This window comes from Apteryx mantelli, chromosome 30, assembly GCF_036417845.1.
Source record: "Apteryx mantelli isolate bAptMan1 chromosome 30, bAptMan1.hap1, whole genome shotgun sequence".
Lineage (NCBI taxonomy): Eukaryota > Metazoa > Chordata > Aves > Apterygiformes > Apterygidae > Apteryx > Apteryx mantelli.
In genome coordinates this window covers 3621426-3636660 of record NC_090007.1, presented here as the reverse complement: position 1 = coordinate 3636660, position 15235 = coordinate 3621426, and the positions used below count along the sequence as shown (strand labels likewise).

At 65.9% G+C, this 15235-nt stretch overlaps 2 protein-coding genes across 2 annotated transcripts; both read left to right on the top strand.

The window, feature by feature from the left end:
- Positions 1–372: 372 nt before the first annotated feature.
- Positions 373–7196, top strand: YJU2 (YJU2 splicing factor homolog). Its single transcript, XM_067312941.1, has 8 exons — positions 373–458; positions 1281–1381; positions 1710–1854; positions 2261–2395; positions 2775–2956; positions 3500–3620; positions 4604–4769; positions 6012–7196. The coding sequence occupies exons 1-8, from the start codon at positions 435–437 to the stop codon at positions 6095–6097; spliced, it is 960 nt and encodes a 319-aa protein (XP_067169042.1). The 5' UTR covers positions 373–434; the 3' UTR covers positions 6098–7196.
- Positions 7197–8797: 1601 nt separating this feature from the next.
- SHD (Src homology 2 domain containing transforming protein D) lies at positions 8798–11746 on the top strand. The gene is made up of 6 exons (XM_067312788.1): positions 8798–9065; positions 9683–9773; positions 9934–10134; positions 10625–10763; positions 11224–11343; positions 11544–11746. Exons 1-6 carry the CDS (start codon positions 8829–8831, stop codon positions 11728–11730), a joined length of 975 nt encoding a protein of 324 aa, XP_067168889.1. The 5' UTR covers positions 8798–8828; the 3' UTR covers positions 11731–11746.
- Positions 11747–15235: the final 3489 nt, after the last annotated feature.

Below are 15235 nucleotides of genomic sequence, written 5' to 3'. Positions count from 1 at the left end.
CATGCTCTGCGGGCTCTACGGGCTCGCACAGGCCTGTGCCACGTTCTACAGGCTCGTGAGGGCTCGTGCCTGGACTGGTCCTTATGGCCCGTACTGGTCCCTATGGCCCTGCAACGTCTGGACTGGCCCTGAGCCCCCCCCCCCCCAGGGCCCAGGCCGCCCCCCCCGCCCGCCCCGGCCCCCCCCGCCCGGAACGCTCCTCTCAGGCCGCCGCGCGCGCACGGCCACTTGGCCTCGAGCGCAGGGCCCGCGGCGCCGTGGGCGGGGCTGGATGACAAGCAGCGGAGATAGCCAATAGGTTCCCCCCGGCAGCGGCGTTCTCACCAATGAGTGGAGGCGGGGGGCGGGGGCTCCTTCCAGGAAGTTGTGGGACTGCGCGGGGGGCGGTTGCCGGGCCGGGTCGTGTAGGTGCGTGAGGGGGGAGGGACGCAGCCATGTCGGAGCGGAAGGTTTTGAACGTGAGTTGGGGGGGGGTCGCGGCGGGGCTCGGGTCGGCGGGGGCGCTCGGGCGGTGTGGTGGGGCGGGGCCCGGGCTGGGTGGGGGTCCTGGGTTGGGGGTCCCTGGTCAGTACGGGACGCCCTCGGGGTGGGGGGGGTCTTTGGGGGTTCCTGATCGATGGCGCCCTCGGGATGGAGGGGGGGTCTTTGGGGGTCCTCAGGCTGGGGGTTTTGGGGAAGGTCCTTGATCGGTGGGAGGTCCTTAGCCTGGGGGGTGCCTGATCGGTGGGGGGGGGGGGCTCGGGCTGAGAGGGGTCCTGGGGGGGGGGTCCCTGATCTGTGGGGGGAGTCTCGGGCTGATCGTGATTCCCGGGCAGGGCAGGAGGTGGTTGGGGGAGCAGGGGGTCCCTGGCCTGGGGCTCCTGGCAGCATCTGGGGGGGCTGCTTGGAGCAAGGGGAGATGGGGGAGTCAGGAAGGGGGGTTGTGGCTGGGCTGGCTGGGCCTGGGGATCTGTACAACTGGGGGAAGAATGCGCAAAGGGTTGGGGATTTGGGGGTGTGGGGAGGGCAAGCCAGGGTTGCGGAAAGGGCAGGGGCCAAGGGCTCGGAGACAGACAGACAGACACTGGTGCCTGGACTCCAGCTGGGGATAAATTTTGGGCTGTTTGCCCCTTCATCCCATGCCTGGTTAGTAGGGGCAGGCTGGCTCCTGCTCTGTGTGTGGGGAGCCTCGAGCTGATCCCAGGGACTGAAATGGCAAGTGGGAGCCTCTCTGCTGCAGTTCTCACTCCTTTGGGTACATCAGCGCCCAGCACATGTGCGTCTCTGCTCTATTCTTGTAGAAATACTACCCGCCGGACTTTGATCCTGCTAAGATCCCAAAGCTCAAACTCCCGAAGGACCGGCAGTATGTGGTGCGGCTCATGGCTCCCTTCAACATGCGGTAAGAGGGACTGTGCTGGTAGGAAGAAAGCAGCTGTAGAAGAGGGGAGTTTGCTCGGGCATCATTTAGCTTCCATACAGAGCAGAGGAGCTGCTGCCAGCTGCCACTGGAGGTGGCATGGTTCACGAGAAAAGGGAGGAGAGAGAGGGAAGAGATGCTGGGGTGACTTGGGGATTCTTTGAAGAGTAGGTGCTGAATTTACAAAGGAAATAATAACCATTGCTCAGAACCTAGGCTGACACGGCCTGAAAATCACTTGGACTTTTCTTGGTCTTTTTGTTCTCTTCTTTTCATGTGTCGTGGACATCTCTTTCTTTTTTTTGTTTAGATGCAAGACGTGTGGTGAATACATCTATAAGGGGAAGAAGTTCAATGCCCGTAAGGAGACTGTTCAGAATGAGGTGTACTTGGGACTTCCCATCTTCCGCTTCTACATCAAGTGCACACGTTGCTTGGCAGAGATCACTTTCAAGGTGAAGTTTCTTTGGGTGGTTCTGTGTTTTCTGGGCTCTTGGTTTCTGGGCAGGCTGCGTGGTCTGTGGGCTGGGCCCTAGAAATGAGGGATAGCTAACTCCACGGGGAAGGGATGTCCCAGCAAAGACAGAATCAGAGCGTGTGCTATTTGATGTCTTTTCCCTTTTCATAGCAGTTTGTAGCCCTGAAATGTCTCGCCCATCACACAGGCAGGGCACAGTAGCAAATCATCTGCAGGAGAGCACAGGAGTGTGGGTGATTGCCTGCCTGTGATACAAATGAAACAACACAGAGGGATCAGGAAAACATTCGCGTGTGGCTCTGGAAGTAGCACTTGGATGTTTGTAGGCAGCAGAATGCCTGGAGCAGGATTCCCCCAGTACAATGATTTTGCTTCTTCCGTAGACAGATCCCGAGAACACGGACTACACCATGGAGCACGGGGCCACTCGCAACTTCCAAGCTGAGAAGCTCTTGGAGGAAGAAGAGAAGAGAATGCAGAAGGAGAGGGAAGATGAAGAGCTAAACAATCCTATGAAGGTACTGGAACATGCCCTTCTCTGCAGAACACAAACCTCCTGCCTGCTCCAGCTGGCTTTCCCTCTCAGAGCAGGTGACTTTTTGTAGCTGTTGGCTTAGTTCTTCAGGCTCCTGAGGTATTGCTGTGCTCCAGAGCAGCCCTTGGAGCCAATACAGACAGACAGGAGCCAATTCTCTGCTCCTAGGAGGTTTTCTCCCGTGCTGGAGCTTGTGACAGGTTGCAGTTTACCCCTATCATGCACACTAAGGCATGAAAATGAGGCTGATGACCTTCTTGGTGCTTTCTGCACTGTACTTGGTGTAGAGGCTGTGTCAGACCTTGCTGGTGGGCCCTGCCACCTCACGTAAGCTTGGTTTCCTCCTCCTCTTCCTCACCCAGGTCCTGGAGAACCGAACCAAGGACTCCAAACTGGAGATGGAGGTTCTGGAGAACCTACAGGAGCTGAAGGAGCTCAACCAGCGCCAGGCGAATGTGGACTTCGAGGCCATGCTGCAGCAGTACAAGGAGTACGAGGAGGAGCAGAAGCGCAAGGAGCAAGAGGAGGACGAGCAAGAGATGAAGTGAGTGGGCTGGAAGTGTTCCTGGGTGTGTGAAACCAGCTGAGCTGGCCCTGGCCAGGCAGGGCTGCGTCTTGCCCTCTCCTCAGCTCCTCGAGGGCCCCGAAGTGAGAGCTAAGGGAGATGCTGCTTGAGGGGCCTGAGTTCGTAGGAGCTGGATTGGTGGGATGTTGTCCTGACTGGGCTGTGAGGAGATTGGGGGCAGTTTGTCGTGGATAAGTGTTTGAGGAGGGGAGAGAAATGCGTTTGATGGAGGTGGTGGGGTTTAAGCATCTCCCTGGTGGGGAGATCAGGGCTGCTGCAGGGGCCTGACTCCCCTTGAGGAGCCTCTTCATGAGGAGAGATCTCAGTGCTGTCAACCTTCAGGCACTCATTCTAAAAAGGTGTCTTCTTAAAAAGCGCCTGAGAAGCTGGATCCTGCCTGAGCTGCTGAATTCCAGCTCCCCTTACAACGAAGAGCGAGGCACCGAGCCCAGCCGGCGCCGCTGCTTGCGTGGTGGTGTGGAGCTGGCTCTAACCCTCTGCGCGGGGCCTCTCTCCTTGCAGAGCTATGCTGGAGCAGGCCCAGAACCGGCGGCTGCTGGTCGACTCCGACTCTGACGAAGAGCCTGCTAAAGTCCACGCAAAGCCAGTGGCAAAAGTTAAACCTACAGACATCCTTCAGGAGGTGAGGGCGGGGGCAGAGCCTTTTCCACCTGCCACACCTTCTCCCCCAACCCAAAACTGCTGTCTCGAGTGGCTCTGCGTTGTCCCTTCTGTCCCTGCTCTGTGCAGAGGCTGGAGTCCTAATGCCGGTCACGCATGAGCAGCTTACAAAGCTCGTATCCCCGTGTGCTGAGTTGAAAGGAGACAGGGATCAGCTGGTGATTTTAGTCTGTATCCGCTGAAAAAGGAGATGGTCTTGGCTGAGAGGGAGCTGCCCCCTGCCCTTGCTGGGGACATGGCTCCCTTTCCCTTGCGTTTCGGAAAGCACGGGCTCGCCAATGCTTTGGTCATCCCTCAGACGTGATTCTACCACTCTGGAAAATTAGCAGCAGTGAAGCGAGTGCCTGGGACAGCCTCTCCTTCACTTCTGTTCTGCTCCATGTTGGAGACAGGCAGGACAAAAGAGCTTTCAGTGCTCGGCTTCCAGGGGAGGGATTAACCCTACAGACAGGCCCCCTAGCACTGTTGTTTTTTGATGTCGATCTGTGTCTGCTGGGACCTCTGTCTATTCGAACGAATCAAAGCTGCCTTGTTTCTAAGCTGGGCTGGGGTTAATCTGAGCAATGTTCCCTGGCCCAGCACTAATCTGCAGCCCTGGAGAGTTTGGTTTCAGTGACGGGACCACCTGCAGGCACGCAGTCCTGGCTGCACAGCCCTGTCACATGCATCAGGCTCATCATCATCCCGGAGCCGTCCTGTGGCTGTGCTAGCTTAGATTTAACTGTCACAGGCAATGGGACATCATCTCCAAGGGCTGTTTTGCAGCTATTTAGATCCATACCAGCTATCCCCGTTGTTTGTCTAACTTGTGCTGGTCGCTCTGGGGGAGGATGCATCCCTTGGCTGCTCCAGGAGGTTCTCCCCGTGTCTCTCGCTCTTTGTGCTGCTGTTTTCAGCGGTCCTCCTTTTCCCCCATCCCCCTAACGCCCCTGTTCCCCTCCACAGGATCCCCAACCCCAGGCTAAGAAGTTGAAGACTGAAAGCTGGGAACGGAGCGTGGGCACGTTGAACAGCAAGGCCCAGCTAGCTGGGCTGGTCACAGTGAGGAAGCCGAAGCCGGGTGCCACCCTGGCTAACGGGACGGAGAAGCAAGGCGCCACAGCCAGCGCTGGTAACTGCCGACATGGGGATCGGGTTGGCTTGTCTGAGCTGAGTGACTGGGGAGGGATCTGGCGGCACCAAAGCGGCGTTTAGCTCTGCATTGTCTTCAGAGCCTGCACACTCTCAGGTCGAGCCTTTGTTGTGGGACAGATGTGACCGTGGCGGTGTAAGAAGGGGGGTTGTCCTCGTTTCCAGGAGACGACGTAGCACCTGATGTACTGAAGAGAGAAGAGGTTCCTTCCTGGCCTTTGGCAGAAAGCCAGGACTTTAGAGACACTGGCAGGGTCATAAGCTTCAAAACAGCTTCTTAGTGCTCAGATATAATTCTGGGAACCATCACAACAGTGAGATATGATTGTAACAGCAAGAAAGTTGCTTTGGTTTGGGGCCCTCTTGTAAAACCTACCAAATTTGGGAATTCAGTACCTCCAAAGAAGTGAAAACAAGCAGAAGGGCTTTCTCACACCTCATAGTTCACCGCCCTAGGAAGGCAGAGGACCTGTGGGTTTGAGGAGGGATCTGGTCAGTTTATCAGCTGGGCTGATCCAGTCGTTGGCTTAGGAAGCCCCTCTGTCCTGAGGGGATCCCTGGGGAAGGACAGCTCTGCATTTGCCCCCTTTCTTCCTATGCTTTCTGCAACCACCTGCTCCTGGCTGCTGTCAAGGTCTGCTCAGCCCAGATTGTGCTGGAGGAACTGCCTGTCCTTCAAGGACTCGGCTCGGAGCTGGCACGGGGCGCTCTGCCCATGACGCTGCTGCACGCTTGCAGCTGGCAGCTTGCATAGCCAAAGCCGAGAGCTGGCTTCTCTCTTGCTCTCCGGTGGCTGAAATCTCCCTGGTGGCGCGGTGGGGAGAAGAGCAGCTGAGCACGCTCCTCTCCCAACGCCGCTCATTTGGGGAGAGGGTTTTGCAGACCTTGGGCCAACCTTGCTGCTTCCTGCCTGTTGCCACGAGGCAGAGGCAGGAGGCTGCAGCTGAGGAGGTGCGAGAGGGAGGAGGAGGAGGAGGGAGTGCGGGGTCTCCTTGTCTGCCCAGTTTAACCTTGTCATCCTCATTGAGATTCAGGCCAGGGGACAAGGCACCGCTTGGGCTCCCGCTCGCAGTGCCTCGGCTCCAGCCGCGCGCAGCTGCCTGCGGCTAGCGGAGCAAGGCAGGCTCGCGCTTCCGTGCAAGTGGTTGCGCTGAGCCCCTGGGGTTTGCCGGCAGCAGGGAGGGCTGTACCTGACAGTGTCTGCTCTCTGCTTGGCTTCCAGGCTCGTTTCCCACGGCAACGGGCACCACGTCCTCCCTCGGCTTGTTGGGGGCGTATTCGGACAGCGAGGACAGCATGAGTGACTGACGCGCGACCGAGCCGTGGCCGAGAGCGGGGATTGCGGGCTGTTCCTCCCCTCCCTCTTCACAGCAGCCCAGCGCAGAGCTGGCATCGCTGCGTTCAGGCCCCAGCGGGGTTTCCAGGCCGCCTGCCCGCAGCCTGGCCATCTGGAGTCCCAGCGTCTTCATGCATCTCCCCATCCTCCGAGGAGAACGCTGCGCCTGGGACAGTGCCGCCCTCGCCCAAGCTCTGCCTTGCCAGACCCCGGCAGCTGTCACCAGTTAACAGCACCAGCGAGCCGAGCCCAGGGTGAACCGGATAAACGGCTTCCTCTTACGAGGATATCAGTGCTTGGTTGCAGCAAGTGAAAAGCCCCGGTGCTGTCCCAGGCTGTCCGGGGCCAGACCCAGCTTCCAGGCAGCTCCAGGGAGCATGATGTGTCCCAGCCCTGCTCCCGGAACATATTTGGGAGTCCCAGGGCCTGCCTGGACAGTGCGGTTTCAGTTTTGCAGGTCCCCACTGTCCTCTCCCCGGCTCTGGCTTTCCCTGTGCAAGGGCATGCGACTCGCCAACCCTCCAGCTGCAGTAAAGGGACCCCAGGGCCTTTCTCCTCTCCCGCCTTGTGTCCTGGGGAGCAGGGGGAAGGCAGGAGCTCAGCACCCCTCTTTTGCCAGCGAAGTTCCCCCCTCTGCTTCTCCAGCCCTGGGTGTCTACTGCTCCCGTCACATGGGGCTCAGTTCCCCCCGTTGCCTCCTTTGTGGGGTGAGCCTGAATCCCCTGTTTTTCTGTTGGACGAGATGCCAAATGCTGCAGCACTTATCCCGGCTTGTCCCCTGCCGGAGCTACTGCTGCCCTGGGCTCACGTCCTCGCACCAGCTGGGTGAGGACACCTGCCCTGTGTGTCCAGGTCTGATTTTCACAGGGGAGGAGAGCGGAGCTGGGGGCTCCAGCCAAGGTCTGGGGACCCCTCACTCAGGGCCGAGGATGTCCCAACCGGGCTGACACCAGCCTCCTGCAGCCCAGCTGCTCCCAGCAGCTCCGTTCTAAACCTGTCTCCGCTCCTGGTGTTCAGGGAGCAATTGGGTTTCCTCTGCTCACAGCCAGGTAATAAAGTGGATATGTCAGAGCTTGTCGCTTCTTCATCTGCTTCTCTTCAGTGAAGTGGCTGTTTGTCCCCAAGGCGGGGGGAGATGCCGGGAGTTTGTCCTACCCTTGCGTGTGTCGGGGCAGGGGGAGCCCCGAGGACTGGAGAGCGGGATCCGCACACCCCTGCCTCGGCAGGACCGGCCCGGGGAGGGGGAGCACACGGCATCTGTCTGCCCCAGCCGGGGCTCAACCTGGGGCTCTTCTTCCTCTTGTCCTACCCCGTGTCTGCTAATCTCCTCTCCGTCCCTGGGCTCCTTGTCAAGACACCTGCCCCTAATTAACAAGCCCTGATTAACCCGCACTTAGATCCTGGCACGTGGTGCTTTGCTGGGGGTTGCTGGGCTGGGGGCTGCGGGGGGGCTGGGGCAGCCGGCATTTACGGGAGCAGGCGATAAAAGGCGTCTTTCCCCCCCGATCCTGCCGCACCGGTGGCGATTAGCATTCCTCGCACGTGCCTTTTAATTAGCTTCTTCAAATATTAATGGTGGAGATTGGGCTCTGGCCCTGGGATTTGCGTGTGACGAGATGTGTCAACAGCAGTTCTGCGAGACCGGCGGAGCGTGTCCTTGCTCCCGCGCGCCCCCGGACACACGTGTGTCCCCCCCCGCTGCACCCTGGCGGCCACGCGTGTCCCCCTGAGGGCACCCCGGCTCCCTCCGGAGCCCGACCGCGGGCCTGGGACAGAGACCTTTGTTCTGGGAAGGGACAATAAGAGGCCGAGCCGGGACCGGGGACCCCCCAACCCCCCCACACACTGGGCTCCTGCACCCCAAATCCGGGGGGGCAGAGAGGGGAGGCAGAGCCTCCTGCCCCCAAGAAGCTGCTCCCCCCAGGCTGGGAGGTGCAGGGGGCCCTGGTGCTGCTAAAGGTCCCCAAAACCTTCCCGGAGCTGGTGGGGGACAAGGCTGCAGTGGCCGGGACCCCCCTGGGGCTCGGCCCCCCCCCCCACCTTTTCCCCATGTCCCCACACTCGGGGAGGTTGGGGTTCTGCCTGCCGGGGTCTGGGGGTCCCGGGGTGGGTTCCCCCCACCCCCCTGCAGCCAGAGCACCCTGGGGGGGTCCCAGCCCCCCACCCTCCATCCCAGTGTCCCTCCGGGGGGTCCTGGTGCCCCCCCATCCCGGTGCCCGGGCCTCAGCCCCCTCCTGTCCTGGTGCCCCCGGAGGTCTCGACTCCCCCTTCCCAGTCCCTCGCTGTCCCGGTGCCCCCATCCCGATGCCCCCCCATCCCGGTATCCCCATCCCGATGTTCCCCATCCCGGTCCCCCGGCTCGGTCCCCCCCCATCCCGGTTCCCCCCGTCCCGGTATCCCCATCCCGGCCCCCCATTGCGGTACCGCCCCCCCACGGAATCCCCCATCCCCGCCCCCCCATCCCGGTATCCCCCATCCCGACCCCCCAATTCCCACCCCCCCCATCCCGCTACCCGCCGTCCCGGCCCCCGTCCCGGAGCCCCCCCCGGCGGGGCGGGGGCGGGGGGGGCCGCTCGCTCCGGTCCGCGCCGAGCGCGGCGGCGACACAAAGCGGCTCCCGGTGCCCGGCGGCGGCGGCGGCGGCTCGCGGGGTCCCGCTCCGCGCGCGGGGCTCCCGGTGGCGGCGGCGGCGGCGGCCCCGCCATGGCCAAGTGGCTCCGGGAGTACCTGGGCCGGGGGGCCCGGCGCTCCCCCCCGCGCCCGCCCCAGCCCGACTACAGCGGCGGCGAGCGCCGCCCCGCCGGGGCCCCCCCGCCCGCCGGCACCGGCACCGGCACCGGCACCGGCGCTGCCCCCCGCGGCCCCGCCGCCTCCCCCCGGCACCGGCTCGTCCGCGTGGGGGGCGCGGGGCCGGGGGGCGGCCCCCGCCGGCTGGAGCAGGTAGGGCCGGGGGCGCCGGGGGGCACCGGGGGGCACCGGGGGCAGCCCGGGAGCCGGGGAGGGAGCCGAGGGCACCGGGGGGGGGGGGAGCGGGACACCCGCGGGGTCCGGGCAGCAGGGACTGGGGGGCACCGGGGGGACCGGGGGGGACTGGGGAGCAGGGACCGGGGGGCACCGGGGGGCACCAGGGAGAACCGGGGGGCACCGGGGGCACTGGAGGGGCTGGGAAGCAGGGACTGGGGAGCACTGGGGGGGGGGGCTGAGGGCACCGGGGGAGGCAGCGGGGCAGCTGGGGGGGGGAAGCAGGGGGCACCTGGGAGGGGGAAGTGGGGTGGGAGCCGAGGGGCACCGGGACAGAGGGCTGGGGGGGCCCGGGAGGGGGGCACTGGGGAGAGGGACGGGGCCTGGGAATGTGGAACCGGGGAGAGGGATGGGGGCACCCACAGTGGGGGCTGAGGACGGGGGGATCATGGTGGGGGGGGGGAGAGCGCCCCCACGGTGGGGCCCGGGGGTGACCCCCAGCCCGGAGGGGGCGCCCAGAGAAGGACGAGGGGGCCGGGGTGGGGGGACAGGGCGGCAGCGGGGGTCCCGTCCCACCCGGGGCGCCCGGCCGGCAGGGCCCCGGCGAGAGCGAGTACTCGGAGCCCTTCGAGGCGGAGCAGGACCCGGCACCCGAGGGCGGCTGCGAGGAGCCCGGCGAGGCCGAAGGTGGGTGAGAGACGCGGGCGCAGCCCGAGCCGGGCCAGGACCGGGCACCCACGTCCCCGTCCCCGTCCGACCCCCACGCGGGGCGAGAGGGCGTCCCGGAGCCGGAGGCAGCCCGGCGTGCCCGGCCCCCGCGGTGCCCCCCACCCCTGCCCCTCCGCAGGGCGCGAGGGCCGGCGGGTGAGGCCGCGCCGGGGCCCGCAGCTCTACGACACGCCGTACGAGGAGTGGGAGACGGCGGGCGAGGGCGCGGGGCCGGCCGCCGCTCGGGAGAGCCGCCTGCCCCGGGACGACGAGCGGCCCGCGGACGAGTACGACCAGCCCTGGGAGTGGAAGAAGGACCACATCTCCCGGGCGTTCGCAGGTGCCCGTGGCCCTCGGGACCCATGGGTACCATCCCGGGGACATCCCAGCCCCGGCATCCCCCATTGCCCATGGGTACCATCCCGGGGACATCCCAGCCACAGTGTCCCTGGGGCCCCTGGGTACCACCCCAGGGACATCCCAGCCCCAGCATCACCCCATCACCCCTAGGTACCACCTGGGGACATCCCAGCCCCAGTGTCCTCTTGCACCCGTGGGTACCACCCCAGGGACATCCCAGCCCCAGCATCACCCTGTCACACCTAGGTACCACCCTGGGGACATCCCAGCCCCAGCGGTCCCCGGCACCCGTGAGTTCCTCCCCTGGGTGCGATGGGACAAGAGGGCAAGGCCAACCCCGTGGTGGGGACATCTGGGTTCTTCACGCTCCGGCGCTTAGAGCTGATGGCCCAGCCACTGGGTTCCCCTGCCCCGCACGGGGGTGCTGGGGTGGCCACGCCAATGGATGACAGCCCCCTTTGCCCCCGCAGTGCAATTTGAGAGCCCCGAGCGCTCCCCCAGCCGCCCCCGGGAACCACCGCGGACGCCCCGGCCCCCCGCAGGCGCCAGGCCTGGCTGCCCGCCCAGCCCAGGGCGCGTGGACCCCTCGCTGCCCCTGGAGAAGCAGGCGTAAGTCCAAGGGGCACTGATCCCCCTCACCGGCAGGTTCCCTCCTCTGCGGGGTGGCACTGATGCCCGGCCTGGGTATCGTGGCATGGAGGGTGCCCCATGGTGTGGATGGGTTCCCATGGTGCAGAGGGTGCCCCATGGCACAGACAGGTCCCCCTTGTGCAGATGGTGCCCCATAGTGCAGAAGGTGCCCCATAGTGCAGAAGGTGCCCCATAGCATGGATGGGTCCCCATGGGATGGAGGGTGCCCCATGGCGTGGACAGAGCCCCATGGCACGGATGGGACCCCATGGCACGGGCTGGTCCCCATGGTGCAGATGGGTCCCCATGGCATGGACGGGTCCCCATGGCATGGCTGGAGCCCCATGGCACAGCCAGAGCCCCGGTGCCCTTGGCCACCCAGTGCCGAGGTCCCCGATGGTCACCCCGATGCCTGGGTGACGCCGGTGGTACCCCGCAGGTGGTACCACGGCCCCATCGGGCGGGCGGGCGCCGAGACGCTGCTGGCACTGTGCCGCGAGGGCAGCTTCCTGGTGCGGGACTGCGAGACCAGCCCCGACGACTACTCGCTCTCGCTGAGGTGAGCGCGGTGCCAGGGCACCCAGGGGTGACACGGGCACGGGGGGGGCAGCCGGGGTGACCTTGGCTGCGAGTTGCCTGCACGTGGGTGTACCCAGGGTTGTGCACCCATGTGAGTGCACACGCGTGTGTGCGCACGCAGCCGGTTGTGTTTGCACGCTTGCGTGGGTCCGTGCCTCAGTTTCCCCTCTGCCCCCCCAGGAGCAGCCAGGGCTTCGTGCACGTGAAGCTCACACGGACGCGGGAGCGGCACTTCGTGCTGGGGCGCGCGGGGGCCGCCTTCCCCTCGGTGCCCGAGGCCGTGCGGCACTACACGGCGCGAGCGCTGCCCGTCCGCGGCGCCCGCCACCTCTCCCTGCTCTACCCCGTCGCCGCGCAGCCCCTGTGAGCCTGGTGCAGCGTGGGGACGCCCGCCGGGCCCCCATCACCTGCGGCCCCCATTAAAGTCCGATGTGCAGACTGTGCCGCTGGCTGCCGTGTGCTTCGTGTCCCCGTCTCCCCCCGGACACCTGGGTCCCCTGCCCAGCTCGAGACACAGCCAAGGAGACACCCTGGGGTGCTGCCACCCCGGCCCCGGCCAGCCCAGCTCCCCCCAGAGAGTGGCTCCGTAGACATGGAGACACTCTGGTGCCTCTTGGGCAGCTGTTCTCTGTGGTATGTCCAGGGAACGGCCTGGCCGAAATAAAGCCCCGCCGTCACTTCAGATCCGGGTCCACGGGTGGAAACCTGGGTGGGGGGGGAGGACCCAGGCCCCCAGGTTCCTAGCCTGACCCCCTGCTCTAACCCTGCCCCCCCACACCCTCCCAGGAGCCCAGGCGTCCGGGCAATGGTGGGCATTCGCAGGGGCCTCTCCAGCGGTGGGGGATAACCCGGATAGCAGCGGGTGCTGAGCCCCCGGGCGCCGGGTGCGGGAAGCCACTGCACAGGAAACGGGGGGAGGTGGTGGGATGGTGAAAAACACCTTTTGGGGGGCCATTTCTGCACACCGGGGGGGGGGGGGGTAAACCAAGACTCGGGGCAGTGCGCCCAGCACGCCACGCCGGCGATCGTCCGCAAGGGCAGCCCGTGGGTAAACTGAGGCACGGGCACAGTTGCGTGGTGCCAGCTTTTGATGCCCAAATACAAAAAAATGCAAGCGGGGACGTCTCTGCAGGTCGTCGGTGGCCCTGTGCAGCCCCTCAGGGCTTGGCGCAGCAGGCGTCCGGCGCCCCGGGGGGCCTGGGGCATGCGGGGGGCCTGGGGGGCCTTGCCCGCTGGAGGCCCCCCTGGTAGGTGCTGCTGTGCATCTCCACGAGGGGGACCAGCTCCTTGGGGGCCCGCGCCGAGCGGGGCAGCGCGTTGGCGTAGGTGACCGTGTCTGGGGGTCGGCGGGTGTCAGGTGGGCTCGCGAGCCCCCCAAGACGCTGGCATGGCCAGGTTCCCCCTCCACCGTGTGTACCCCCCCCGGGGTCTCCCTTGGGTTCCCCCAACCCCATGGGTGCCCAGGGTGAGCCCCAGTGGGAGCTGGGGTGCAGTGGGCACGGGGGCACATGGGCGCAGGGACAGATGGGTTTGGGGTAGATGAGCTCAGGGGTATCTGGGCGCAGGGGTAGATGGATGGGGATGGGGTAGATAGGCACGGGGCAGACGGGCACGGGGGTATCTGGGCAAAGGGTAGATGGTCGCAGGGGTATTTGGGCATGGGGGAGATGGACTGGGGGTACTGGGCATGGGTAGATGGCAACCGGTATTGGGGCACAGGGTGGGTGGACACGGGGATACGGTTGCGGGGGCATCCGGGTGCTGGGGTATTCAGGCACAGAGGCATTTGGGCAGGGGGGTATTTGGTCATGGGGGTATTTGGTCATGGGGGTATTTGGGCACAGGGGCATTTGGGCACAGGGGCATTTGGGCACGGGAGCAATTGGGCACAGGGACATTTGGGCACAGGGGTATTTGGGCATGGGAGCAATTGGGCACGGGGACATTCGGGCACGGGGACATTTGGGCACGGGGGTAATTGGGCACAGGGGCATTCGGGTGTGGGGGCATTTGGGCACAGGGGCATTTGGGCACGGGGGTATTTGGGCACAGGGGCATTTGGGCACAGGGGCATTTGGGCACGGGGGTATTTGGGCACGGGGGCATTGGGGCACAGGGGCATTGGGGCACAGGGGCATTTGGGCATGGGGGCATTGGGGCACAGGGGCATTTGGGCATGGGGGTATTCGGGCACAGGGGCATTGGGGCACAGGGGCATTTGGGCACGGGGGCATTGGGGCACAGGGACGTTCAGGCATGGGGGCATTGGGGCGCGGGGCAGGTTACCTGCCTTCCTGCACCGGCGCCAGCAGCAGCCGAGGGCCAGGCCGAGCAGCAGCAGCAGCAGCAGCAGGGCCGAGCCCCCCAGGCCCCCCGCCAGGCCCCCCGCCAGCCCCCCGGGCAGCCCTGCAAGCGCACGCAGCTCAGCCGGGCACCCCGGGGCGCGCGGGCACCCGCCGGCACCCGCCGGCCACCCGCTTCCCCGCGCCGCCTCCGTCGTCAGCCGCTGCCGGCGCGGGAAAACCGGAGTCAGGGCTCTGCCAGCTCCCCCCCACCCCCCCCAAAAAAAAAACCCTCCCCCCCCACCCCCGCACCCAAGGGACCCGCCGCCTACCTGCGCCCACGCCGAGCAGGGTGCCGTTGCCGGAGGCCGCGGCGAGGCGGGGGATCTCCAGCGTGGCCCGGCACACGTAGCGGCCGGCGTCGCCCGGGCGGGCGCCGCGGAGGCGCAGGGTGGCACAGGGCGGGTGCCAGGCGAGGCGCAGGCGAGGGGCGCAGGGGGTCTCGGCAGCGGCGGCGGCGGGGCGCAGGCGGGCGTCGCACAGCGCCTCGCGCCCCCCTTCCTTGTGCCACTCCAGGCGCAGCAGCTCCCAGGGCGCCGCGGCCACCACGCGGCACCCCAAGGTCACCTCGGCGCCCGGGGCCACCTGCGCCCGCTCCGGCTCTTGGCTCACCCGCAGGTCGTCCGCTGCCGCCGTCCCCAGCGTCGTCCCCCCGGCCGCCCGCCGCCCTGGCGCTGCGCCCGGGTCCCCCAGCGTCGCCCGTGGGAATGGGGACGCTGAGGCACCCAGGGGAGCGGGGCACGTGGGGCCGGCTGTCCCGGTGCCACCCGTGGGGATGGAGACGTCAAGGCACCCTGGGGAAGGGGACCCAGCTGTCCGGCTGCCCCAGGGTCCCCCAGTGTCACCCATGGGATTGGGGACACCAGGACACCCTAGGGAAGAGGACCCAGCTGCCCCCCAGTGTCACCCATGGGGTTGGGGACACCAGGACAACCTAGGGAAGAGGACCCAGCTGCCCCCCCAGTGTCACCCATGGGGTTGGGGACACCAGGACAACCTAGGGAAGAGGACCCAGCTGCCCCCCCCAGTGTCACCCATGGGGTTGGGGACACCAGGACACCCTAGGGAAGAGGACCCAGCTGCCCCCCCAGTGTCACCCATGGGGTTGGGGACACCAGGACAACCTAGGGAAGAGGACCCAGCTGCCCCCCAGTGTCACCCATGGGGATGGGGACGCCAGGGCACCCTAGCGAAGAGGACCCAGCTGCCCCCCATGGGGATGGGGACACCAAGGCAACCTAGGGAAGAGGACCCAGCTGCCCCCCCCCCCCCCCGTGTCACTCATGGGGATGGGGACACCAGGGCGCCCCAGTGCTACCCGCAGGGACAGGGGACCTGAGTCACCTCGGGGAACTGGACCCAAGCGTCCTGCTTGCACGTCCCCCCCCCACCCCCACCGGCCGCCTCAGCCCCTGACCACAGACTTGAGCCGATGCAGACCGGATGCCCCCCCCCACCCCCCGCTGTCTGTCTGTCCACGTCCTCCCCCTCCCGTTCTGTCTGTCCCCGTGCTGTCCCTCCACCCATGTC